The sequence below is a fragment of the Diplotaxodon limnothrissa genome, linkage group LG15 (genome assembly GCF_057381915.1).
Source record: "Diplotaxodon limnothrissa isolate DT_005_m linkage group LG15, D_limnothrissa_male_GT1.1, whole genome shotgun sequence".
Taxonomy (NCBI): Eukaryota; Metazoa; Chordata; class Actinopteri; order Cichliformes; family Cichlidae; genus Diplotaxodon; species Diplotaxodon limnothrissa.
In genome coordinates this window covers 22,282,012-22,309,868 of record NC_140610.1, presented here as the reverse complement: position 1 = coordinate 22,309,868, position 27,857 = coordinate 22,282,012, and the positions used below count along the sequence as shown (strand labels likewise).

The 27,857-nt window shown below is 39.3% G+C and overlaps 1 protein-coding gene across 1 annotated transcript; it reads left to right on the top strand.

Moving 5' to 3' along the window:
* Positions 1–45: 45 nt before the first annotated feature.
* LOC146617499 (uridine-cytidine kinase-like 1) lies at positions 46–27,857 on the top strand. Its single transcript, XM_085372175.1, has 15 exons — positions 46–152; positions 2,489–2,697; positions 8,655–8,761; positions 9,123–9,293; positions 13,064–13,135; positions 17,524–17,713; positions 17,805–17,866; positions 19,820–19,836; positions 23,311–23,409; positions 23,822–23,915; positions 24,616–24,678; positions 24,874–24,996; positions 25,244–25,351; positions 25,857–26,013; positions 26,926–27,857. Exons 1-15 carry the CDS (start codon positions 64–66, stop codon positions 27,000–27,002), a joined length of 1,638 nt encoding a protein of 545 aa, XP_085228301.1. The 5' UTR covers positions 46–63; the 3' UTR covers positions 27,003–27,857.

The window sequence follows — 27,857 nt, the reverse complement described above, 5'->3', positions numbered from 1 at the left end:
GACGTCACGACGCTCCCAGTGTTTGGTTTCCGCGCCGCGCCGCGCTGAGCTGACTGAGCAGACATGGCAGCAACCAGCAGCGACAGCAAACCGGATGAGCCGCAGACAGATGGAGGGACGGAAGGGGATAGATCCATGTCGAGGTCAGACAGGTAAAAAAGGAAGGAATAAAATATGGCTGTTGTGGCACGCGGGGGTGTTGTCGAGCCCCGCGGTGGAAACTGCTCTTGGCAGCTAGCTAGTCCAGCTAGCTGCCACACTCGGTGTAACCCACGCATTGTGTTTTGTCGTGGGTGCAGAGAACAAAAGCTTAATAAAGAACATGGGAGAATTAGCGAAAAAACACCTAAGTGAGGACAGAGAGACCTGGGCCCGGTCGTAAAATATTCTATGGAGGTTTTATCTGTGGTTACATCAACACTTTCTTCCCTCGTCTCTTTCCATAAGCATCTGTACAGATCCTCTCATTCTGTATGCAAGACTAATGCGACAAATGACGATTTTATGAACGTTTTCAACTTACAAAGCGTTTATTCATCATTTAAAAGTATTCGGCAGCTTTTCAGTGCGGCCTATTAAATTCGGCCGTATTAACCATCACATCTCAAAAAAAATATTCACTTTCAAATTGTGTATTTCAAATGTTTATTTTTAGGAATGGCTACTGTTAACCAGGGTCTGTTTTTGTTAATTACCACCAGTTTCTAGATGTTCACTGACCATATGGTATCACAACGGAAGCTAGTGTTGCTTTGTTGCTAACGCCCCCTTATTCATAACACGTAGCACTGAGGATGTGCTGGGGATCAGGTGTCTGTCTGGCAGCTTGGTGACCTGGCTGTGTAGCTGTAGTGCAGCTGGGTGTTAAATCTATGCACAAATGCATGAGTTTTTGAATCATTGAAATGTCACTGCACCAATGAAAAACCTTGGATCCTTGCATACTTTGATGCATATCAACCACTCAAAAAATTGATGGTTACTGTGAAGGTGTTCTTTTAACTTGGCTGCACTGATTGTAAATAAAATACAAAGTTGCATTTAGTTTGTATTTACATTAGGTCAGCGAGTTATCTACGTTAGGTGTCTATCTTTACAGGGACAAAGATGTGCATGAAGCACAGAAGCGGGAAAAACCCCCAAAAGGAAATCCATAAAATCATAAATCAGCCTAAAAAGTGTTACATTTGCATAATATTTTGCTTCTGCAAAAAGCAACCTATTGCCTATTTCTGCAGGCTTACAAGTTAATATTTAATGGCCTACCTTCTCTGCCATTGAGCTACAGCATTAGACTATAAATAAAAAACGGACATAGCCAGTAGGTGGTCATCCACTGGTTAGTGAAGTGAAACCTTGTGGTGAAGCTTTCACACTTGCTTTCTTAGTGTTCTAAATACGATCTGAGAAACTGACTGCATGTTCAAACTGTAGTGACTTGTAAACCATAAAGTCCAGCCAAATGATGACAGCCTTACTCATGTGAATGGTGGCTCCCCACCCAGTGTCATGCTGTGTCCAGGGCAGCGGTGTGATTTCCTGGGGAGGGCCGGCAAGTTCCCCCTTCCTCCCCCTCAACCACACCGACAGCAGATGCTTCCCTGTGAAGAGGAGAGTTCATAGAGGGTCTCCGGAGTGAGCAGAGACCCTCTTCTCTCTCTGCAGGACAACAGTGTATCTGCAGGTTCCCAAGAGTTAATATTTTGAATATATTTAGCTAAATGTTTTCCCTTTTTATACCCATTTATAGCTTCACATCTTTGAGCTTCTTTTGGTTAGAAAAAGGCTACTTTTGACACAATGGTGGTCATAAACCTGCAGATATGTTGTAAAAATGAAAATGCCTGTATTGGAGCAGCAGCGGGGGTCCACTATGAGCGAACAAGGCATCTCTGATGGCATACTGCAAACACAAACTGTTCAAAAAGCAGGCAAACATGAGGACTTAGCCTTAGTATGAGTCTAAAAATTACTTTAAATGATCTCACAGCACTTTGGAAACATCCCACAAGTGTTTCTTTGCTTGCCTAAAAATACGCAAACAATCTGTTTTTTGGTGAAAGTCAAGCCGCACACCTGAAATGTAGAGGAGTGTTCAAAATACGATGCCCTGCGGTGCCCAAACATGTCTCTTCTGTTGGTGTTATTTGAAGCTGCATAACTGCATTGCTGCTGTGATATGATGTGACAGACCCACCCCTGTCCAGTTTTTTCCATGGCGTAAATCTCACCCATATCGGATCATATTTAGATTCATTAGTGACTCTAAATTGGATGTAGGTGTGAATATGAATGGTTGTCATGTCTCTTTATAAGTCCTGCCCCATCACAGCCTGGGGACTGGTCCAGTGTAGCCTTCAAGGGACACATTGCGTGATATATACTTATTTACATGTGAATCCTAGTTTCCCATTAATGTCACCTGTTAATTAAAAACCTGTTAAAAGGGTTAAATGTTGCTCGCTTACCTTCCTTTCTTTTACCCCAGTGGAAGTGGTGACGATTCCTTGGATGGCCTCTCAAACCATGTCCCCCGCTGTCCTTTGACCCCTTCGCTATCGCCACGAAAACGGACTACAAGCCAGTCCAAGACAGAGCCTCCTCTGCTGAGGACTAGTAAAAGGACGATCTACACTGCTGGCAGACCACCTTGGTATAATGTCACTGGGACAACCTTCAAAGAAGCCTTCGTTATAGGTGAGAGAACATCTTATTTCATTTAAATTGTTTAAAATTATGCCAAGCATTCTCCTGGCATTCTGATGAGGAGGAAGTGAATGCCAGAGTCTATCAATAATATAGCTATCTGAGTTTTTCCAGATTAAAAATCTCAGGTGCTTTCGTCCGCTTCCTGTAGCTAGTGCATTAAAATGAACATTATACCTGGGGACAGAATCATATTATTATTTTTGACCACCATGGTGCTGTTGTTGAATGTAGAGCCCCCCCCACCCACACACACACACACACACAAAAGAAAAAACTGGTTTTAGTTGCCAAAAAAAATTGTAACAGGCGCACTATCAATAAAACCAGTGATGTCACTGGAATTTGGGAGAAGCTTTTGCAACTGTGTTGTACAGATGCAGTCAGCAGATTCTGGTCAGTCTTTGTTTTATTCCCAGAAATATTTGCCTAACTCATGCTAGGTAATGCTGTGTAAGTATTTGGTTATCAGACCCGCGATAATGTGGCGTCTTTTCTTTTTGTACAGCCACTGAGGGAAAGTTGGCTCAGCACTCGCTGCTGGTGGAAACGAGGCATATGTGAGATCTTGTTGGCATTTAAGTCTAAACACTGCTGTGCCAAAATACATCCCTAGTGCGATGTTTGCATGGCTGCTGGTTCTTAGTCTTGTTACTTGATAAAACAAATAATTATTTACCAAAATGAACTGACATTTCAGTTATCTTGGGCAGCAGCTTTGCATTTTCTCAGACTGAAATCTAACATTTTCATGAGGCTCTGGGTGCATTGTGTGTGCATTTACAGCAGGCTGCCATCTTGCTGATCAGCTCAGTAAAATATCTGCATCGGGACAAGTCCCAGCAGCAGTAAAATGAGCGTGACAGAGACACTAAACCTGTGTGTGCCTGTGCACGTTTAACAGCCGCAGAGCCAGCGTACCGTGGTTAAACGCATCAGACTGGCATGACTGGTGATAGGTGGAGGGAGAGGTGGACATTATCTTTAGTTGGCAATCTGTTACCGTCAATGGCGCGCAATGACTGGTTACAATTTCACACTCGACTGTACCGTGGCCCCCAATTTAAAGGAGCAGTCTGTGTAACATAAGGGGGACTGTGCTGATCTGGTCCCAAGAAACAATGGAGAATATAAAGTACTGGGGTTGCAGGAACAGATGGATTTAGGGATGGAAGCAAAAGTGAATGGCAGAAAAACATTGTAAAGCCTCATAGGTATCAAAGGTGGCTGCTGTCTCTACAGTCTGGGTTTATTGCTTATAGAAAAAGCAGTTTTATCTGTTTTAACAGGATTTTCCAGTGGCTAGGCTTTGCTGCTGGGTGACGTGCTGAGAATTTCTTGTCTATGCAGGAGCTTGTGATACTTTGGATTAGCTAGTATTTCTAGAACATCTTCAGAGCTGTAATCGGGAAATAAGCAGCCCCACAGTGTTCTTTGACCGGTTTCCTAGTCAGCAGTTTCGACCCCGATGAGTCTTATCAGGGCAAAAAAAAAAACAACCCATTTCAACACGTCACCAAGAGTTGTTTATGTCGTTGAAGCAGCTCTGTAGGCTATTTCTGTTCCTGTGTGCACACACACACACACACATGCACCAACAAAGACACAACAGCAAATTCATCCTGCTTTTCACCCGCTCCTGCCAGCCAGCAGGGTGTTCTGGCCCCGTTCCCAGGATTGTTTTCCTGAAAGATTGCTGTTTTGGTCTTTAACCCAGGAGGTCGAGGGAGGTGAGGCAGGGATTGACTTTTATTTTAGACATCTGTCCCATTGGTTTCATGTTTTCTTTTTTGTCTCTCAGCTCAAAATATGTTTGCGTTCACAGATTTTTCTGCACTCTTAAGCATAAAGCGTGTTGCATGATTTTTGTTCATCGCCATCACGTTCAGTATTTTTTAACCTCACATCCAGATGATGGCTAAATGTGAAGCAGAAAGGACACGTTTTTTTCCCCCCTAAGCTTTATTTTCATTTTTAAATTGGAAAACAAACAAAAACAAACAAACAAAGCAAAAAACAAACAAACAGAAAACTCACAACTATGGGACAGAGCAAGTATCAACAAATAACCACAACATGGCAGGCCATTGTGACCACAGAAGCACTCCCAGGTGCACACTCTTGTATCTATGCCTTTCAAGGATAACCTCAGACATCTGAAAACCAAACACAGAAAATACAAGCATAATAATAATAATAATAATAATAATAACATAACAACATTGATAATTACATAATTTTAAAAACAAACAAACAAACAAAAAAGAACTCAGGAGAAAAAGGGAGCAAAACAGAAAACAGAAAACACATCATGTGAACCCCTCCCACCATCCCCCCACCCCTTTACCCCTGTATGGCTCTCAACCTCATCACATTCGTGTATCCAGACAGCCCATATTTACACCTATCTATAGAAACTCTCATGCACAGGAATCAACATCCCCCACGATAAAACTGCAGCATTCAGGAAATCGAGTCAGGAAGGCCTAACCGGGGATCAAATCAAGGCAGACCCAGGGGGATTTGCGTCATCTCTATGATCTATTAGGTCCAAAGACGGTAGTACTGCCAGGAAGGGCCCCCAAATTTTTTCAAAGGTTCCATATTTCCCTTTTACATCATGCAATATCTTCTCAGCTGTGCAGTAGGACGCTAGCTCATTAATCTAGTGTCTCAATGTTGAAGAATTTTCAGATTTCCAATGTAGCAGAATACATTTTTTCACTGCAGTACTCGCAAGTAAAATAAAATATTTGTTATGGTAATTCACATTGATAGAACCTGTGTCACCTAGAATCCATAGTTTTGGGTCCAGTTCAATTTGGATCCCCATTACCCTTGAGATTATTTCAATGGCCTGTCTCCAGACCTCTTCACTGGGCAATTCCACAGCATGTGCAGGAGATCACCATCTGTTACCTTACATCTCAAACATTTGGGGGAATAATTATTATCAATTTTATGTAACCTATAAGGGGTGTAATATATCCTATGAAATATATTAAATTGCATTTGCCTGTGATTTGTAGAAATTAACATGTTCTGTGCCTGTTCCAATAAATGGTGCCATTCTACCTCTTCATAGACATGGCCCAGGTCTGTCTCCCATTTTCTTTTTATAGACGCTTTGTTATGGTCAGGTAACTTTTCATTGATAATAGCATATATAGATGATGCTATTCCTTTTATTGACTTCCATGGTTTGGTGCAAAGATGCGTTTCAAGAAGAGTTTCTTTTGGTATCTCGGGGAATAACCCTTTGGATTTCTCTTTGACCCAATCTCTTATTTGTAGGAATTTGAAGAAACTTTGTCCTGGGAGTTTGAATTTTTCCTTTAGTTGTTGAAAGTCAATAAATGTATCATTATTGTATAAGTCGGCAACAGTTCAAATATTTCTGTCCTTCCATCCCTGCAATATTGGGTCAGCAATATGATGAGAGAGATCAGGGTTGCCACATAGGGGTGTCCTTCTAAGAAAAGAGATATTTATTTTCAGAAGTGAGTGGGATTCCTGCCAGGCGCAGAAGGTGGTTAATATTATCAAATTGTTTGTGAGCTTGGATAGACATTTTTTTGTACCTAAAAATAGAACATCTTTTAATAGTATGGGGTTCACCTCATGTTGTTCTATTGGAACCCATCGAACCTCACTCCTCTCTGCATGTAGCCAGATCCAAATTGATCGATACTGGGAGGCAAGATAATAGTTCCTAAAGTTTGGTAAACTAAGTCCTCCCCTTGATTATGGGGCCTGTAGGGAGGAGAGTTTGACTCTTGGATTTTTCTTTTGCCATATGAAAGAAGTTATAAGTTTATTAAGCTCTTTGAAGAAACTTCTAGGAACATTTGTAGGGAGACATTGAAATAAGTAAATGAACTTAGGCAAAGTGTTCATTTTAATAACATTAATTCTCCCTATGAGAGATAATGGAAAATCCATCCATCTCTGAATGTTAAGTTTGGTTTGCTCCAACAGTTTGATATAATTTGGTTTGAACATTTGATCCTCGGATTAACCAATTTGTATACCCAAATACGTAAAGCCATTATTACGCCACTGTAATGGGTCAGTAAGAGCTCTAATTTTGATAATTGATTTTATGCTTTTATCTCACCACCTGTCGGCATCTGACAGCTGAATGTGTCAGTGATTAATGAAAAAACCAATCAGCTATTAAATAAATAGTGACAGCAGTTATTAAGGCAGCTGCAGTCAGGTTAATTCTTGATATTGAATACATTTTGATTTTGCATTTATGTTTTGGTGTCGTTTCACAGATAATTTGAATAGAACTGTATAATGTGGTCAGGGGACATTTGCTGATAGCAATCAGAGCAGTCAGAGAAAAGATAACATGTGTAACAGAAGTGTAACAGTTTTAATAATGGCGCATGTGGACATCTGTGTCAAACAAACTCATCAGTTCATTCAACATATGTTAGGCTTGAAAAGAGCTTGAGAATACCAACCGTACAGTTAAACTTATTGCATAAACACTTGTTGTCTCGTGGTTTTTTTCTGGGTCAGAATGCTGTGGTGACTACATATAAGAATGATTAGTCTTCATATAGTCGCTTAATAGAAATCTGTGCATTTTCCTGTGGTTTTCAGCTGTTTAATGAACAAAATAGTATTTTCTGCTTTTTTTTAAATGCAACAAAAATCTATCGGTCTGGCGATTTTTAACTTGAAAGCAGTGATAAATAGATGATTGGGATGATTGTCAGACATGATCACCTGGGTCATAATCTGCACGGTGTGTCCAAAGTTGTAAAGAGAACGCTCTGTTTATGTGCCAGGAAAACAGAAAATGAATCGGAAACAGAAGCAGTGTACCAGTAAGGTCAGGAACATTGCAGTCTGTTGTCCCATAACAATTAAAAAAAAGTACTGGATTAGGATTATCTTTAGCTGACGTCGTAACATTTATCTCCAAACTTGGATGTTGGAACACAGGAGTGATGTCACTCCAGTGTGTTACCGTTTTCCAGAAAAAGCACAGAAAACAGGATTTGTGTTGGTTCTTAGCAAGGTAGATCCATTCAGGTATCACTAACAATATACATAAATGTTTTTATACTCGTTTTGTTCTTAAAAACACCACCACAGCGCATTCATGGATAGAGCTCGGTCAGTGCTCGGAGTCCCAGCCAATCATTATGTCTGTAGTGGACCAAGAAAGTTAAACAGAAAAATGTTTTTCCTCGGTTCTCAGGAGGATGTGGCTTATTTAGTGAGTCACAAATACATAACAGTGGCACTGCAGATTAAAAGTGTTACAGTTGTATTACTGTTTGTGTTCAGTGCCGCCAACTTGGATTGTGGGGCACACGGGGTTGCTGAGGCTTTCCAAGTGGGAAATCAAGCAAGTAATTTTAACTGTGAAATTCTGACTTCCTAATTATTCTGCACAGCGTTACTGTCAGTGGCCTTCAAGGATTGAAGGATATTTTAAAACACATCTTTCCATTAGTCAAACTGACCCAGTAGTGTCTGAGATAAGTCTCCCTAATTATGAATGACATGACTTTTTTGCCTTTTAGATAAAACTGCATAACTGTGACTGACATTCATATAATAGACTGAGGTGCTAATTTATTAGAGGGATGTCCTGCGTTTTTACTCCTGCTGTCCTTGATATCAAGATGTTGAATAAAATGTTTCTGCATGAGTTTTCCTGGGTGCCTTTCATGCTGCAGTCATTGTTAATCCCAAGTATTTCATTTATTCCTTTTCATGCACCTCAGAGAAGTGGTGGAAGAAATTATGAGAAGTAAAATTATTATCAAAAGAATTGTGTTGGACTTTTGACTTAAAGAAAAGTATCCAGTGAAAGCTTTGCTGTCTGCTTCTAATATAACAGACTAACGTTTCTGCACTAGTCGAGCAGATTGTCGTTATCCATCAGTAATAGTGTTGTGATTCTCTCTTTCCATCGTTTTCAGGTCTGTGTGGAGGAAGTGCCTCTGGGAAAACTACAGTAGCCAATAAGATAATTGAGGCGCTGGATGTCCCCTGGGTGGTTCTGCTTTCAATGGACTCTTTCTACAAGGTACAAAAAGCAGCTGAAAGCACTGAAGTGTAAATAAGTACTGTGATTAATAGCATTTTAGCTCATTAGCAGCTTTAGTGCTGCAGTCAAGACACACTATTATTTCACATACTGTATTTAAGCCACAATAAGTAATGAGCTTTTTGATTTGAAAAGAGTCTTGCTGAAAATATAAATTGTACTGCTTAGCCCTCTGTGACTGGATATCTGTCATCTCTCAGATTTTTTTTCCCAAGAAAACAGATAATGCAAACTGGCTGGTAAAATCCATCTCAGGCACCTGAAATACCTGAAACCAAAGGGCTCAGTTGGTTTGCAGTGTGTGAATTTCCTTTCTTCTTTATATCTCTTTGTCATTCAGGTGTTGAATAAAGAAGAGCAGGAGCTGGCAGCTAAAAATGAGTACAACTTCGATCACCCCGATGCCTTCGACTTTGAGCTGCTGGTCAACATCCTGAGAAAGCTGAAGAAGGGAAAAAGCATCAAAGTGCCAGTTTATGACTTCACCACTCACTCCAGACGCAAAGAATGGGTGAGACCCTCTGATTAACTTTAACACTGTGTTGGGTCGTGATTGAAAATTTCAGTTTCGTGATTGAAACTGAAACCTTCCCCCAATCGGAGCACCATTTTTACTGTCATTTGCATTTTTAACACAAACTTTCCTCCAGAGGTTTTACAGCTTTGGTTGGTTTACCTCTGTGTTTTAATTCGTCACATTGTGCTCTGTACTCTGGTTTAAAGTGGGGAGGGTTCAGTTGAGAATAATCTGCTTTTTGTTGTGAACACTTTGCAAATTTCAGTCAGTCATGTGATCAAATCCCATCCACAAAGTCCTCATGAAACAGATTAAGTGTAATTGATGATTACACTCGTAAAGCATAACAGAAGATGTTTTTCCCATAACTTTGCTTGGTTGGTCTTGGCTAGTCATCTGCAGACGTCTCCTATCCAAAGCCCCCAGGAGTGCTTGTCTCAGGAACATTTTTCCCAGGAACTAAAAGGTCCTTCAGGCTGCTGTTTGTTTGTTTACACAAAGATTAGGGATGCTGTTCTACTGATGAAGGATCAGCTGTTTTGACATGCAGGACTGTATAAATGTTAAACCTGATATCTCAGCTACCTGTGAGACAGACAGAGAGTATTCACATTCACTGCTTTGTTCTCAGCACCACTTCCTCTCTTCACTCACAGTCTTTGACATTAGATCTCTGAGATATTTGAATGCTAATCAATAAAATCAAATAAAAAAAATCTCCTTGAACTTAATCTTCAAAGTCCAAAAGCCCGCCCACCATATAGATCAATTTCTGACTTAGTTTTGAGCTCTTTTCATTTTTGCGCTGCTGTTCTTGGTCTTGTTTCTGCTGTGCTTTTTTTTTTTTTTTAAAGTGGTTCTTAATGTTGTTGTTCCCTCTCAGTTTTTAGGATGCCCACTGCCAGCAGGCAATGTCCAGTTTAATGTTTTTCCCCCCACTGTCTCTTATTGGCTTTTTAGGTGCAAAGGTTTTCATGGCAATCACAATAAAAGGCGCTGCTGTTTTCAGCTTCTCTTCCTCCCAGTGTGGGTTTACTGTCTGGGTGGGGACATCGTGTATTTGCAGCCTGTGTGTGTGTGTCATAGACATCCTCACTCAGCCTTTTAAAAAACAGTTTAGGCTGAATATGTTATATTTGATATTTGCAAATGTGCTCCTAAATATATTCGACAGTGACTATTTTTCCAGAGGTCTCAGATGCAAGTGAACTTCTATTGAATTCTGAACCTTTCTGTTGTTTTTCCATAAAAAAACCCTCCTATGCTTCCTTTAATGTGAAAACACGATGTTGACAGGAAGAAAAAAAAAAACTTCATTTGTGACTTTCATGTGATTGGTGCAAACTCTGACCAGAACAGAGTCATCAGTTATGCCTAAGCATGAGACACCAGCGAGGTTTCTACAGTGGGAAGACATAGAAACACTTGGTCTGCTCCCATAAACCACCTACTAGTCCCTGCCTTACTCCACATAGAGGAGTAGTTTTCAGTGGCGTTGTTGCTTTAAACTAACTTGTGAGCTATTTCAGCTACTGAAGCTGATGACTTGATAAAAATGTGTATTATTAGAATATTCCCAAATGTGTCAAAGTCGTGAGAAGAGAAGCAGTTTTCCACTCACTTGAGTTCGGTTAGTTTAGTGTAGTCTGTCTTCATTGAAATAAAAGCACTGAACACTTGAGAGGAGAAAAATGAACATTACAGCTACAAATCACCTAACACCTCCGGGGATGCTTCAGTTATTTAAGCTGGTGAAAATTCAGATGCTTGCTAATTTGCTAATTATTAAGGATTTTAGGGTACAGTACATTAAGCCCAGCATCTCCTCCCAGAGGCATTGTGAGGAATCAATCAGGCGGCATAGCTCACTGTCTATTTTTCTGCGATGTAATTTCATGGCTGAAAGCCACAACACCACATGGGAAATCGCCTCAGATCTGAGATCATTTTATGGGCCTTTTGTAACGGGGAGGATGTAATTAAGACTCAGGCCTCAAGGGTGCCGAGGGCCATCAAGCTGCAGGCTGTGTTTATAAAGCAGTAATACAGATGGACAAGAGCGAGCAACTTAGTTTTTCTTCTTTGGTAAAACTTTAGGTCACATTCCCTCTCTCTTTCTTTCTTTCAAGCACTGGCACGTAAGTATTTTAAAGAGCCACTAAATCATCTCTTAGTAAAGAAGGAGGAAATGAATAAATCAATAAACACTCATCTGTTTGTTTAAAGTTCACTTTCTCTCAAACTGTGCACACTGCCTCTGCCTCTCTCGCCGCTCTTTCTCAAAATCAATAGCAAAGTGTTCAGCCTATTGACTTCAGCATGAAGCTGGTCGTGGAAAGGTAATAGGATTGTGACATACTCTGCACCATTTTGTCTGCGATTGAATCGGTTATTAACCTCTTTCTCAAACGCCTGGTAGTAAAACTGGTTCTGGGTGAGTTTCATCAGATAAGTTAGTAAAGCAAACATGGGTTGAGGTTGTGTTTGTGCGTCAGTGGCTGTATGTCATGCACACACATGCAAGTGACAGTGTTTAACTGACATCTGTAAAAGTCTGAAGGCAAATAAAAATCATCTGTAAATGTGTTTTATGCTTTCATCTTATATACAGTAGATTTGTGTTATCTTGGGCAGTGTCTTTTATCTCATTTATTGCACCTTACCAAGGATATTGTGTTTCCTTTAATTTAAAAAGAAAAAATAACTGCTTAAGTCTCATAGTTTTCTTTGGTTTACGTTGAGTTAATGCAGGAATCATGTTTATCTGAAAGCAGAGGGTTTCATGTCTGAGAGCAGGAGACCAGATTTGCATATGTCACAGATTTCAGCAGTGTGCTGTCCAGGCTTGTGCATCTGGCAAGTCATAGTTTCACAAAGAAAACACAGACAACCCACAAGTTTAAACTTATTGTTCCCAGTTCTGTATGTGACCAGGACAATTTGACAGAATCAAGTAGATGCAGGCTTTTTTTTTTTTTTAAGTTTTTTTTAAGTCACAGTCCAAGATGTGGCCAGATGTTTGGGTTTTTGTGATATCACAAATAGTTTGGAGGACAATTTTGCAACTTACAGTGGTGCTGTTTGTGTTTTTGAACTTGGATTAAACCAGAACTCATGTGCCTTGAAATGTAAAATATCGCATAGATTCTTCATATATTTCTTTTTATTTTATTGTTTGTACCCTGACTCTCACCCTCTGACTCTGAATTGGATAACCAAAACAAAAAGTAAAGGTGGATTATTTCAATTTGTGTGGAAGAAGACTATTTTACAGACATCTCTAATTCTATTCGATCCATAGTTAACAGCTTAAATTTAACTGTATAAACAAAACATTCGATTTATTTTTGTGTTTCAAAGTAAAAGGACATTAAATGACCAGCATGAAGAATGAATACTTTAAAAATATATTTGGGTAAAAAAAAAAGGAAACAACTTTTTTCTGACCTTCAAGTGTATTTTTTCTTAATTAAAACGCATCCGTATTGTATCATAAATGTTTAATTTCACACTCGTTGTAGCTCATTAATTGTGAATAATTTTCATATCCTCACTTATGACACTGAAATTATTTTTAGTTAATGAACCACTTAGTTCAAGGTGTCCACACAGTGCGGGGTTGGAGGATTTTGACCCCTATCCCTTTGTAACTAATAACCTAAGAAACATTGTGTTCACCAGTACAATCAACATGAACACACTGCAAGTGCAGCTTCAAGTGGGGGGAAAAATGTGAACCTGTCCTTAAATTTGTCCTCTTACAGAAAACTGTGTATGGTGCTAATGTTGTCATCTTTGAGGGAATCCTAGCCTTCGCCAACAAGGAGCTGCTCAAGGTAAGAATATCAGTATCCCCTCCACTCTGTTTTACTTTTCTTTTACATTTTTCTTCCTTAGAATATTTCGAATGTGCGTGTCTGAGGCACCAACAGCCACATACCACATCACTTAAATCACCTGTGATGCTTGGATTGAACTTCAGCTCGTTGTTGATGCTAAAATGAGTTGTTGAGATGTGATTGGCTGGTTAGTGTTAACAAGAAGTTGAGTGTATATTCATATTTATGTCATAATAATAATAATGGTTATAAATTTTATTTATAAAGCACCTTTCAAGACACCCAAGGACACTTTACAATAGGATAAAACACATAATGGAAAAATGACAAAATGAAGAACAATAAAACAAAAGCACAAGATAAAATTAACAGACAGTGGGTTCACAGTGAATATGCAGATTTGAACAGATGGGTTTTGAGTTGAGATTTAAACTATGGGAAAGGACCAGTGTTCCTTATATCTGGGGGTCGAGCGTTCCACAGCCTGGGAGCAGAGCAGCTAAAAGCTCTGCTTCCCATGGTGGTGAGGCAGAAGGAAGGCACAGCAAGCTGGATAGAAGAATATTGAAGTGAGCGGGCAGAAAAGGTGGTGCTTAACAAGTCAGAAAGGTTAAGGAGGTGCGAGGTTATGAATGGCCTTGAAGGTGAGCAGAAGAAGTTTTTATATTATCCAGAATTTCACAGGGAGCCAGTGAAGTTCCTGAAGAACAGGGGTGATGTGCTGGTAGGAGGGTGTGTGTATATTTATCTGGACTATAAAAATAAGATGTGATGCAGAAATTGACTCAAATTAAGCTTTATTTTAAAAGTTTGCTTTTTAGGCTCCTAAAGCTGATATTTACATCCATTTTTATGGATGTGTAGAGAAGACTAGTGCTAGGAGGCTAAGGAGACACTGCCATCATTGCAATGCTCTTGAGGGTCAGAGGGAATAAACACTTATAAAAAGAGGCATTCTTCATTGCTAATCAGTCCTGCAGTCGCTCTCTCCAGCCTCTTCTATTGTGTATGAGTGAGTGTGAGAGAGCAGGAGAGCTGGACTGTGATGATAAGACAGGCAGCCTCTCCTGAGACCCGGCTGTGTAGCTGATTACCATCTGATTAAGTTAATAGCAGTCAGCGTCTCATGTGATCAATGGTGTTTTTTGTCCATTCTTGTAATTGAATTCAATTACAGCTGCAGATCCGATATGCTAATAAAGAGGTTTCCTTTAAGAAACCAAGAGGTTGCAAAAGGACATGGTTAATAATAGGATTTGGTGCTTCTCTCACGCTATCAAACCATTGTGGTCAGTGTTGCAGATCATTATGGAAGACTGCTTCATAGTAGGAGGAATTTTCAGTTATTGTGATGAAGCAGCTTGTTTTTCAGATAATTTATTCATTGGATTTTCTAAAGATGTCATGTTTTTGTCTGTATGTTGTTGATCTGAATTTGAATCATGATTGATATATGTATTTTCTAAATGTCAGTTGCTGTTTTTGCAGATTAAATTTGCATAGGTTTTATAATAGATCTTTTCCATCTCGCTTCCCCCGTTCATTTATTTAGGCTTAATAAAACACTACTAGCACAGAAAAATATTATTTGATTCACTACATCAGTGAAGGGTTCATTCAAATGATTTTCTTGGATAATACACACGTGCCTTCCATATTATTTTATATTTTATTTAAAATCAAGTTGAATTAACTTGGAGTCCTTATCTTTCTATCCTGTCAAACACAAACAGTGGCTGCAGTAATGCATTTGTCACATGAGACAAAATAAATCTTAAAGAATTTAATTTTCAAACAATTAGAAGCCAATCAAAATAAAACTTCAGTTGTGCCAAATTCTGCTCTGTAGCTGTTCTTGTTTTGGTTTTTGGCTCAAGGTTTCGTCTTACAATACATAATACACAAAGTAGGTGCACGTGGTACCATTAAGACCATCTTATGTGAGAATGGACATCAAATGGTCTTTAAAATGACATCTGACCTGCCCGTGCTAAAAACAAAAGAAGTAGTTCCTGAAGTCAAAGCAGTGCTGGCACAAACCATCTGCATAGACAGCGTTGGACACCGAGCCAGTGGTGTTTTTTCTTTGGTTTTTCATTTTTAGGCATACTTCCAGTAGAAAAATGTGCAGTTTTAATTTAAAAAAAAATTGTTTGAGATTATTTTTTGTTTGGATTGAACAATAGTAAGTGTAGAGCAAAAGATTTTGTGTATTGTTCCTGATACAGATATAGCTTTTCATTTTTCAGTTGTATTCATGCCCAGTCCTGAACCCACCAGCAATATTGTTTGTATGATATGTTGTGTAATCCTGCACTTGTACTTAAACCAAAAAAATCCACAAATTTCCACCTTTTCTTTACTATATCATAAATGTCATCAACGAATCCACAAATTTCCCTGGTGTTCATTGCTCATTGCACATTCAAGGCTTGTAGCTGCATCAAAGGAAAACTTTCCAATTTTCCAGCCTCATCACTTTGGCAAAAGAAAACTGGGAGCTTTCCTAGGTTAGGAAATGATCTAGAGCCACAGCCTTGCTGTCTAACCTTTGGGACCAGGCCACTCTTCATTCACCTGCTCCAAGCTGACAGCACTGCTTATCCAGCAACCTGCCACCTTTTTGGTTGGTCAGTCTGTCAGATTTACAGCAGCCTGAACTGCCAGCCAGTGGCTTTTTGTGCAACTGAGTTATAACTGCGCTCCCACTGCCGTCCTCCTCTAAATCACACACAGACTTCTTTTAATTTCAAAAGTCATCTATAGTTCTTTGTGTTGCCTCCTTGTTGTCCCACCTTTGTTGTGATGCTGCCCCATTGATTTTTGTCTTCTGTCTTCTGGCTTTGCTGAATTGAGGTTCAGTTTAGTGGAGCTTAGTTGGTGCATCGGGGCTGACTTTCTCTTTGAAGCTGCAATGATAACTGGTGTTTCCTCAGATTCTTCAGCATGTCCCGACCCCAGCGTCAAGCTTCCGATGTAAAAATGTCAAATCATTGAAGCAGCTCAAAGTGCCTTTTCACGGACACTGACTTTATTGAGACTGAAAAATGAAGTCTGTGCAATTTGTGCTCTTTACTTCCTCTTCTTCTTTAATACATTTATCCTTCTTGTGCAAGATAAAAAATACTATTAATAATATTTTTCACTGAGAGTCGTGTTATGTTATTTTAGTCGCATATAAGGATAAAAAATGGAAATGGGACATTTAATGTCCCACTTTAAATTCTGACTATATCAAGATCAAGTGTTTACTGCAGAGAGCTGGGAATATAAAACACTCCCTAAGTGATGGGTAGTGACATTTGTTAGAAGCGTTCAGGCTTTTAAAAAAATAAATATGCAGCTCTCAGGAGTTGTTTCTGTCATTTTTACTAATGCTCAGACAGTAATCTAAGGCTATCAGTAAAATAATGAATAAAACATCTTTCATTCATTGCCTTCAGAAATTCTATGAACGGAAACTTTGTTTTGGCCTACAGAGAACTCTTCAAACATAAATGACTGCAGTGTCCTGCACTACAGCCACTAGTGTATCACCAGAGTTTCTAATTAAAAGCACATACACACACCAGAGCTACATTTCAGGGGCAACTGTGGATCAGGAGGTCATTGATGATGAGGAAGGTTTGTGGTATGATTCTTAGCTCCTTCAGTCTATATGTCAAAGTTTCTTGACATACAGTCAAGATATACAGATATAGAGTCAAGTTGCAACATATTTCACCTTAGAGAAGTGACCTCAGTGGATCCAACAGTACTCTGCATAAGTAAAGTATGTGTAGCGCAAAAAGAGATGCCTTTGAATGGGATTCAGCCTGTTCACACAAACTCCAAAGTTTTATGTACTCAGCCCGAATAACCATTATTTACAGGGAAATGGCCACAATAACAGAATCCTAGGGGCGGACATATGTTAACAGATGCTATTAGAGGATATAAATATGTCCGCTGCCAGCAATTTAAAAAAAAAAGTACTGGACCATTGATGGAGCGTCTTGTTAATGTATGTGGGTGTGTGATGCTGTTATCGATACTTTTGCAAATCAAGGAGAACTGCAGCTTACTGTAGTAAATGGGGCACAGGTGCTTAAACTTTAAGGATACCCAAAAACTTTGCAGGAAAAGCCTGCTACTAGTATTGATATAAAACCTGAACTGGTGGTGCCTTTATGGGGCCAGCACCTTAAATGTATTGACCCCATAAAGAGTTACAAAAATATCCTAATATCAATAATGATAGTCATTGTGTGTAATATGTATATACATATACAGAAACATGAAATCACTATAAAATGATCAAATAAATGCAGCAAAAGCAAAAAACTGCGCATATAAAAATGTTACAGGTCGATGAGTGATTCCTCCTTTTGGCTTTTGTCTGCCAGCTTCTGGACATGAAGGTGTTCGTAGATACAGATTCAGACATCCGCCTCATACGGAGGCTGAAGAGGGACATATCACAACGTGGACGGGACATCAGCGGCATCATCAAACAGTACAATAAATTTGTAAAGCCAGCCTTTGAGCAGTACATTGAGCCCACTGTGCAGGTTGCTGACATCGTGGTTCCCAGAGGTCAGTGGCAGTATTTTTAGTTCACCATAGAAAAGCACAGGAGCGCTCTTCTCTATCAGCACTTTACACGTCGCTTGTTTTTTATGTGCAGGTGGAGAGAACTTTGTAGCTTTGGATTTGATTGTTCAGCACGTACACAGTCAGCTGGAGAAGGTAAGGAATGTTTATGTTTTTATCATTTTGTCATTTGAGGATGTGAGGGATTACTTTGGAAAATTGCAGCTTTAATTGCATGGGCTTATAAAGGATACTATGATCTGTAGTTTCTGCAGACAGGTGGAATGTATTAAAGCTGGCATTAACTATTCCTACATGTTTAGATAGAGCTTCTTATATTTTGCTGACCGGCTTTCACTGTAGGTACATATTCTTCTAAAAACTCTAAGGTGGGAATGCCTTTATGATTACTTCAGCACAATCTTTTTTTAACCTTTCAAAGTAAGTGTGGTGCTGGCTGGTGTGGAATAGTGTGAACATGGCCTATGGGGCGTTGACTGCAAAAGATTCTTCTTTATTTATTTTTATTTTGGGGGAAATGATACAGAAATAAAAGACGGAGGCAAATTTACCAAAACATCCCAACATCTAAGATTCATCAGACATGTCAGGTCCATAGTTGGGACAAACAATAAGGTGAAGTTTGATTTTTTTTTTCTTTTTTTCACCTATTATAAAAAAGAAAATGAAAAATACACTTCACTTTAATTTGAACGCTGGCACCTTCATGGTAGTGACACACACCACTTGACCACTTGCAGGTGTGCATTTGTCCTGTGCTGGATTGCCTCTGTTGTGCGAACACAGCAGACTTTTGACTTGAACTTTTGAAAAATTGGAAGAAGTTGCAGGAATTTAAACCTGGTGAACAGGATGGGCTGTGGACAATAACACGATGTCACATGCTGCTATTTTTCCCATCTGATGGTAGAGCACATTAGCTGATGTCATATTTTTCTCCTCTGCTTTAGTAGTTTGGATGAAGTTAAGCGACAGTGGCCTTTATGATAAAATAGTACTAAAAGTAATTAAGGGTACTAAAAATCAGGAAAGTAAAATTCCTGGACACTTTTCCCTTTTGCCATTTGAAGTGATGGAGGAAGATTTGTGACGTCTTTTTATGCTTTTTTTTTCCTTTTACACCTCGTGGTTAGAGGTCTTAAGTAGGTACCTTAAATTAATGACCCTTTAAGGAAAGATCGTGTCCTTCATCTTAGCTCACCTCATTGTTCTGTCATCCACTCACCTTTTGATCTACCGCTAACAATGATCTGCTCCACATTCAGCACATTCAGTCATGGTCGCTGCCGGAACACCCACAGCATCTGTCACATTCACAGGCGTGTGTGCAGTATGTAATAATGAGAAATAGACGGGCACACACAGGTCAGCATGTATATTTTTCTCTTTGCCTTTACTAAAATGACTAAAATATGCCTTTTTTAAATTAAAAAACACATTCATGGTTATATTTATATGGAAAGTACAAACGTTGGCATTATGCGCTTTCCTTTGTTGGCCAAGGAAAGAATACCAACTCTTCTTTGCCTTCTGAACTGTATTACCACTATTCTTTGCTTGTGTTTTAAATCATTGATATATAAAGGACGGGGTGGCTCAAGACCTTTGCATAGTGCTGTGTATCCAGAAAGTTGCAGATTTTTAAATCAGTACTTCTGACACGACTGTGGTTTTAAACTACATTATTTCGCACTTGGTCATATAAAATTGACAGCTCATGAAATAATTCGCTTGTTTTCACTTGTTGTTTCTACAGTAAAATGAAGTGGTCATAAAAAGCTGATATATGACAGTTAAACTCTTGTCCAGCCAAACATGAAATTAAAGTTCACACTTGAAGTGTTTGTCTGTTCAAATGTACGACTCTCCACAGGCAAACATTTATTGTGTATTGTGAATTTTTTGTTTCTCTTTTGGGAAGAGGTTTATGTTGTGAATGATCCTTTTTTTCTGACAAGCCGCTTGTCTCATTTTTTGTTTTTTTCTTATGTTTCTCGCTGTTTGCACACACGTGTCTGTGTGTGTGTGTGTCTCCTTGTACGTGCACGACCCCTCCTCTCCTGGCTGAATGCTGTGTAACCATTCCAGCGTGAGATCACTGTGAGGTACGATTGTTGGTGCTTTTTTTTTATTACCACATCCTCAGAGTCATCTTTTTTCTGCTCTTTTATGCCACTACATTTTCAAGAATGCCTCACTCTTTTATTTGCAAAGACTAAACTGTTTTGTTTTTACTACAAACTCATACACATGTCAGTGCTTCACCTGCCTTTTCACTTAATTCTGTTTTATCCCGATTTCATAATGGTCAGAGGGTTATAATGATTTTATCATCTCTGTCTCTGTTTAATCTTTTATTTGTTTTACTCAGCAGAAATATTTGAATGTATTCATTGTGAAAACACCTAATCAGCCTATACTTTTCAAGTCATGGATTAAAATAAAAACATGTCATTAAACATCATTTAAAGCGTCATGACCAGTGGCACATTTTGTGTGTAATATTTCTTGTACTGTCATATAACTACGGTATATGACCTGAATAGTGAGTTTAATAGTTTCCTGTAAGTCACTGGAAACCATTGATCATAGTTTAAGTTTAGAAATTGTGATAACAAGTTAATGAATGAGTTATTCACACTTGTTATCTTTTATTTATTCAGGTAAAAGTCTCATAGAGATCCCAGAATTGAAAAAGAAAATGAAATTCCCTTCATTTTGTCCTGGTAGTGAATAGGATCAGAAGCAATCTGGAAAACTATCATCTAGTCTGCTAATGCAGGACAACAGGCAATATTTGAGTGTTTTTGTAGAGCCAGGTGCTATCCACTATGTAATACTGTCTGGAAAATAAAACAATATTGAAACAGGATCTATCTGAGCCAAGACTTCCTGTTCTGTGAACTGTTTATTTAAGCTGCTTAAATATTTAGATTTTAAAATAGAAAGAAAGGAGAAAAGCAAAATCACTGAGAAATGTGTCTCTACTCTCCACATGAATTGTATGCAAACACATCCAGCACAAATGTGATTGGTCAGAAGAAGACAAGTCGTTATGTCCTGTCTTCTATTCTGGACCAACAACCTGTTTTTCATGGTTATGAACTTAGGCAAATTCTGATTTGGTTCTCTCAGACATAGATTGGCTAGTTTGCTGAAGTTCCTCAGGTCATGTTCACACCTAACCACAACAACATGCAGCCAGCTCGGCGAAGCCTGTGCCAGTTCACATCATTTAAAAAAAAGAAATGGGACATGTTTTGGTCCAGAGGCACAGAATAGACTTTATGGTGCAGGATAGAGGAGAAAGATCAGTTTTTGGTGTCCACAGGATGCTGTAAACTTGCAGAAAAGCTGGAGTGGAGACCTAAATTATGTGTGATCACAGATGGTCATGTGCTCCTGTATGTGTGAGATGAAACCTGCTGAGAAGTAGAAGTTCTTAGCTTCAGTTCACCCTTGAACGAAGATGAATTTGCAAGCCTACTTCAGCTGAAGTTTCAGTGGGTTAAATGGTTCAGCAAATCTAAGGTCAGCTCTTAGATGGATTTGTTGAATGTGGAGAAATTCCGGCTGCCCTCACAGCTTTTACTGAAACTAATCCCAGTTTCTGAAGTTGAGTCACCTTAAGCGAACCCCACTCATGAGATAAATTGAAGTGAGCGTGCTCCTCAGTGCAGAGCTGGAATGTGTTTTTTCGGTGTTGTACAGCAGCAATGTGGTGAAGCTGTTTCACTGCTAATACTCTTCTCTCTCTTCCTTTCTCTGTTTTGTTTTTTTCCTCCTCTTGTCCCTTTGTGTGTGTGTTTTTTTTTTTTTTTTTTTTTTTTTTTTTCCTCCCTGTGTTTCCTCCTGCCTTCACCTTTAAACACTTAATCTCACCAAACAAATATCTGTCACCTTCTTCAGAGGAAGATGCGCTGGGATATGTGAGCCTCACCTCGTGCACCTTTTTTCACTGTTGTAGTCTTTAAAGATACAGATTTGTAGTCTTAGATTTAATGCACTCAAGCCTTTTTAACTTGTTAAACTATGCACTACATATTCTGACTGTAGTTAAACCGACACGTTTGCTGGGTTTGATTCCACAAATCCATTAATCTAAGCTGTGCACAATTAAAACAAAGCATGCTGTATTTTTCAACAGCAGAGTGTGCATGAAGCAGAATAGTTTCATTGCTCTTTAGTATTCTAAGTAGCATGTGTTTGAAACGGTATGCGCCACATATGCCAAATTTTTAATTTTTTCATGATTGCTTTTATTGTTTTTCTGTTTGTGGCCTCAAGGTCATGGCACGCATTGATTTATTTAAGTGCAAACTTTTATCTGGCATTATGATCAAAACGTTCTGAGAACAAAAGCCTTGCTAGATTTAAGAAAGCTTCCAGTGCCACGAACAATGGAGCAATAGAGTTGAAGAGTCCACAGTTTCTAAATCTAAAGACTCTACATCAGGTGAAAAGCCAGGGCAGGATCAAGTCCTTCATTTATTGACATGTACTTTTGCACTCTGAATTTGCCCCTCAGAGCAATGCTGTCGATTCCTGAAGTGTCTGAGGGGGAACACTGATTTAAATAAAGCAAGGCTTTTAATGCTGTGTTTCTAAAAGTCTGGCAGCTGACACACAGAATCAGCTTCTTTCTCGACTTTTGCTTTAAAATCAAAAAGGCTTGTTAAACCGTGTAATGTGGGGCGAGTTACACAAAGATGCCTCATGCTTATTCTGGGGTGGCCAAACGCTGTAATCCCGTAGAGCCGCCCGCTCTACATGTTTATCGTTCGTGTAGGAAGCAGTGCCACTGACATTAGTCCTGATTATAGCAGTTAATATCTACACAGACTGGTGAGATGGATGGACGCCTTGGCTAATTTATTTAAAAAAGGAAACTCTGCTTATCTTTGTGAAACCGGCCCCTCATCAGTTAACCTTAAAATGTCTGCTTTGCAGAGCGTTTGGTCGTTGGTGTTTGTAAGCAGTGCACTCTCTGTAGTGGTAGGACTTAAGATGTTTGCAGCTTCTTAATATAACCTCTTTGAGCATCGTTCTGTGTCGTGTGATTTTGTGATTATTGGTGTAAAAAGTTGCTCATTGATTACAGATTTGATATTTCAAGGCAGTTAATGAAAATGACACTTGAACCTTTTTTAAACAGCAGATATGAGAACTGATGTGCATCTATTGAAGCCTTTCTGTTTACATCAGGGTAGCTCTGGCTCATCGGTCAGCTGACTGATTACATCACTATGCTGGATGATTATTAGATGTCACTTAAATATAAAAAAAACAAATAAGTACAAATTAAATCAATTCCTGAATTAATGAAATGATTTTAGGTTACATTTGTATTAGTACATATTTGAGTAGCTGTACAATACCTGGCATTTTGAAATATTTGTTACAGAACCTACAATACTAGTTTGTTTTCAATATTTTCTTTCAGAATAATAAAAAAAGAGATGAAAAATGAACTGATTGGTTCTGATTAGTTAACCTGCAAATCCAGTAAAAGTATTTAGTTGAATGAATGTAGACACGTCTCTTACTTTGGATGCATGAATGTGTTTTGTTTGCCGCAGATCGGCTCTGGCCTCAGCTCACCAGGGTCAGCCATTACCCAAAACCCTCAGCGTGATGGAGAGCACGCCACAAGTCCGTGGCATGCACACCATAATCAGGTCAGAACGAACACTCTTTCATACGCTCATTTCACAAGCAAAGTCTTGTTAAAATTGGCCAGTGAGTAGGATTTAGAGACACCTACCTGTGAAGCTGCAGATTTGCAACCAAACCACCTCTTGTACTTTACACGTTTTTACAGGCCTACTGTGGGCACCACTTCAAAATAAAATAAGAGACAGGACCTTTCTATAGTGACAGTTTTCTGAGCTATAGAGCCGCTGCAGTTGGGATGTGGATCACGAGAAGAAAATATTTAAAAGTTATTTCTTTAAAAATTATAATCAAACAGGAGCTTGCTAGTGTAATGGTGCTGACTTTTTATTAGGCCATAAAAAAATCTTTTCTTTTTAAAAAATATAAAAAAGCAGAGGGTCATCCTGTTTGCATCTGCCGTCTGTGTTTGTGTAGGAACAGGGAAACTAACCGAGATGAGTTTATCTTCTACTCCAAGAGATTAATGAGGCTCCTGATAGAGCATGCCCTCTCCTTCCTGCCTCTCAAGGTGAGTTTTTGCATGAAGATTTTTAACTGAACTCCTGCTCTTACTCCTGTAGAGCAGCGGTCCCCAACCCCCGGGCCTCGGACCGGTACCGGTCCGTGAGTCGTTTGGTACCAGGCCGCGAGAGTTGAGGCTCAGGTGTGAAATGTATGGTTTTCAGGGTTTTTATCGGTTTTCAGCGTTATTTTGTTATCGTTTTTATCGTTTACTCTGTTTTCCTGGGTCTTTTCACGTGTGTTATGAATAAATTTTCTTTTTTTTCAGCACCGGTACTAGTTTTATTTTGTTGTATTTATCCGCGACACCTTAAAGGCCGGTCCATGAAAATATTGTCGGGCATAAACCGGTCCGTGGCGCAAAAAAGGTTGGGGACCGCTGCTGTAGAGCACATTTTTTCTACTGTTGCTTATGCTCCGTAGCAGGTTGGCGTTTCTGTTCTGAACAGGAAGTCTACTAATAACATTTTCAATAGTAGCAGCATCAACTCTTGCCAAGATTTGTCTTGATGCTTGCTCAGTCATCCAGCTAGGTTGAATCCATTCATCTGGACGTCGCGTTTTCAGACTGATTGACGAAATGTTTCTCCCACTGAAAATGCTACGTCCAGATGAACAGATTCAACGTTTTGGGATTTTGCTAAGATTGTTTTACTTCAGCCTTTAATTTCCTTTTGTTCCTCTTGGCTCTTTCTCCTCCTCTGCAGTCAGTGTCTGTGGAAACGCCACAGGGTAGCATCTATGAGGGGAAGAGGCTGTGCGGTAACAGAGTAAGTCCTTTAAGATGACATTAACAGTTACTATAATAAGAGGACATTTAACTTAAGATGATAATTTTGCACATATGTAAAGATCTGGAGGAGCCGAAGGTTTAAGTGCACATAAATTTTAAACCTTTTAGTGTTTTCTGGTCCAGATAAGCTGCATCGCTCTAATAAACCTCACAAAAATGTCTGTTTTTCCAGATAACGGGTGTTTCTATCCTGAGGGCGGGAGAGACCATGGAGCAGGCTCTGATGGCTGTGTGTAAAGACATCAGACTTGGAAAGATCCTCATTCAGACCAATCATGACACAGGAGAACCAGAGGTGTGTGTGTGTGTTTTAGGCAATACTATAAAAGTTTTATCAGTGTGGCAACATTAAAAACACAATTTTACATGTCAGATCTAGCTGGTTCTTCGTGTTCGACTCTGTTGTTCAAACAGGGTTGTCTCTTTAATAAGTTGCTTGTTTGATTTATTTTTTTCCACAGTGCTAATTATTGTACAAGTTAGATTTTTATGTTGTATAGATTTAATAAGCTTTCTCACTGTTTTTTCTCTCCATCCTCCAGCTTCATTACCTTCGTCTGCCCAAAGACATCAGTGAAGACTACGTCATCCTCATGGACAGCACCGTGTCCACTGGAGCTGCTGCGCTCATGGCGGTCAGAGTTCTGCTGGTAGGTTGGCCCCACGTCTTCACAGCTCAGTTGTTCGTACCTCAAAATACGTGCTAGGTTAATATTGCATTTCTTGACCCAAGAGCAAAAAGACATTGTTATGCTAACAGACTTTCACTTCCTGGTTAAATAAAGGTGAAAACTGGTGTCCTAAAAAGTGCTGATGTTTTTAAATTCTCTCTAAGCTACCTTAGTGTGATTACTGCAGGGATTAGGCTGTTTGGCCAGCTCCAACCCTTCAGGGCTGAAGTGTCTGTTTCAGGGTAGGCAAACAATGAAATGCTTGTTTTTAAAAGATACCATCAGTTTAATAAAAGTGCTGCAGGTGATTTATTTTATCCATTATCAAACATTGTGCAGGCTCAGGTCATTAGTATTTATTACCCTGTGATGCTGTTAATGAAGCTGAAGTTATTATGTAAATATATGAAATTATTCATTCTGCTTGGATGTGTTCTTTCACCGACATCATCTAGAAATAAGTTCTGTGTTTCTCCACATGAAGGACCACGATGTAGCTGAGGATAAGATCTTCCTGTTGTCCCTGCTTATGGCTGAGATGGGGGTCCATTCGGTGGCCTACGCCTTCCCTAAAGTTCGGATCATCACCACCGCCGTAGACAAGGAGGTCAACGACCAGTTCCACATCATACCAGGCATCGGTGAGTACATGCACTCTGGCTTTATCAAAGTTCATTTATCATCTGTTTGAAAAACATTGTACTTTTAATAGACGATTAACATGATTTATAGAGTTTTAAGCATAATTAGCCCCATAAATCTTCTGGTTTTGCCCAAAACAAAACAAAACAGTATGTTAAGAAACTTTACTGACAGCATATCTAGGGTAAAGTGTCCTGATAAGAAACAAGGACTGTGTCAGAGGCCTTAATGGAAGAAATTAATGGACTTTGCAGAGCTGGAAGAGATCAACAACCAAGTTTGTTTTTTGCACTCTGGCCTTGAAATGTATTTTTTAGCCTTTATTGACAAACAGTGGGAGGCTATAAGAAAAGGTCACCTATAAATCAATAAGAGGCATTAAAAGGTAAATCATCTGTGAATTACACAAAGTACAAAACCACTGCTGCATGGATGAAAGCTCTACCGTTTGCAGACAAAATCTAGCACCAGCAGAGCGGCTGCAGGTTGTTTGCGAGTTAGGGAAAGCCACAGAAAAGTCAGCGGTGTGTTTTAGGTTTATTTAAAGTAGATTATTAGCCAGGATTATAAATATTTGAATAGCAAGGTAAAGGGAGTTATTGGGAAGGTTTACAATGTAAACATTTGCTCGAAAGAGCTCTGTTCTTTATACACACTGTAGTCTCACATCCAAATCAGTGGCAGCAAAGGTGCAAAAATGATCTTAGAAATTTCCCACTGTGATTATAAATGAGCCTCTCTGTACACAGTGTAGCTTATAATCTTATTAAGTTAGGAAAAAGGTAAAAAAAAAAGGCAGTTATGTTCTTTAAAATCTTCCATATTCGCAACGGATGTCACCCACTACAGAGAACACAATAAAGAAAAGTCCAACTTTTTCTGTCCCGTCTTCTTTCACCTGCTCCTCTCAGGGAATTTCGGAGATCGTTACTTCGGCACCGATGCTCCGTCGGACTGGTGTGAAAGTGACGAGGGGATGGAGTTCTGAGGAGAGAGGTGCAGGGTTGTTACAAAAGCACTTAGTCACTGGAAGAAGAAGACAGCTGATTGGTGCCATTGATGTCCTCCTGAACAGTCAGCTGTTGCTCTACAAACTGCTTCCCATTCACAATGATATACTTTAAGGTCAGTTTGGTTATTAAAAAAGTCAGGAGCCAAAGTTGAAAGCGTTAGCTGTCCTGCAGGATGCGGGATGCTTCTAAAAAGATGATATACCATTAAGTTATAATTTAAAAAGGGGAAACCTAAAGCTACCTATTGAAAAAGAGAACTAATTCTGGTGTTAATAATTTTGCCAGTGATGTGTTTTTGTTGCTGAAGCTGCAGCCCGTGAGCCTTCAGGGGTGATGTTTAGATTTGCATCAGTTTACTGGAAAAGCTGACCTTCATAACCTGCATAATGTAAATAAAATGACTAATTGACAGATTTTAAAACCCAGCCGCTAAGTTAACTGGAAGATCCAGCTCCAGCGACGCTCAGTTATAATGATGTATAAGCAGTTTATGAAAATGGTCACTTCCTGGTGCTGGGTCAGTCAATAATAATGTTATCATTTGCTTTGCACATATACATAAAGGCGAGCGTGGAGGTGATGCGTCTGGCCTAGTTAGCGGTGTAGCTTGGTGTTTTTCTCTCCTAGCTTAAAGCTCTCGTAAGAATCAGTGTATTCCAGCTTTGCTCTGCTGCTGAAGCTGCAGCTGTCTGTACTGTAAAACACTTTTATCTCAGGCGACTTCCACTGAAAGGGACAGCAACGACTCATACTTGAAGAAGACTGACCGAGTGAAAAGGTGAAAGGTTTTAGCTTCCTTTTTATTCGGTTACTCTCCTGTTAAATTGTTT

Coding starts and splice junctions, on each gene's coding strand:
- LOC146617499 (XM_085372175.1), top strand. CDS start 64: ATGGCAGCAACCAGCAGCGACAGCAAACCGGATGAGCCGCAGACAGAT. Junction 2,698..8,654: donor CAAAGAAGCCTTCGTTATAG/GTGAGAGAACAT, acceptor CATCGTTTTCAG/GTCTGTGTGGAGGAAGTGCC. Junction 24,679..24,873: donor AGAGGCTGTGCGGTAACAGA/GTAAGTCCTTTA, acceptor CTGTTTTTCCAG/ATAACGGGTGTTTCTATCCT.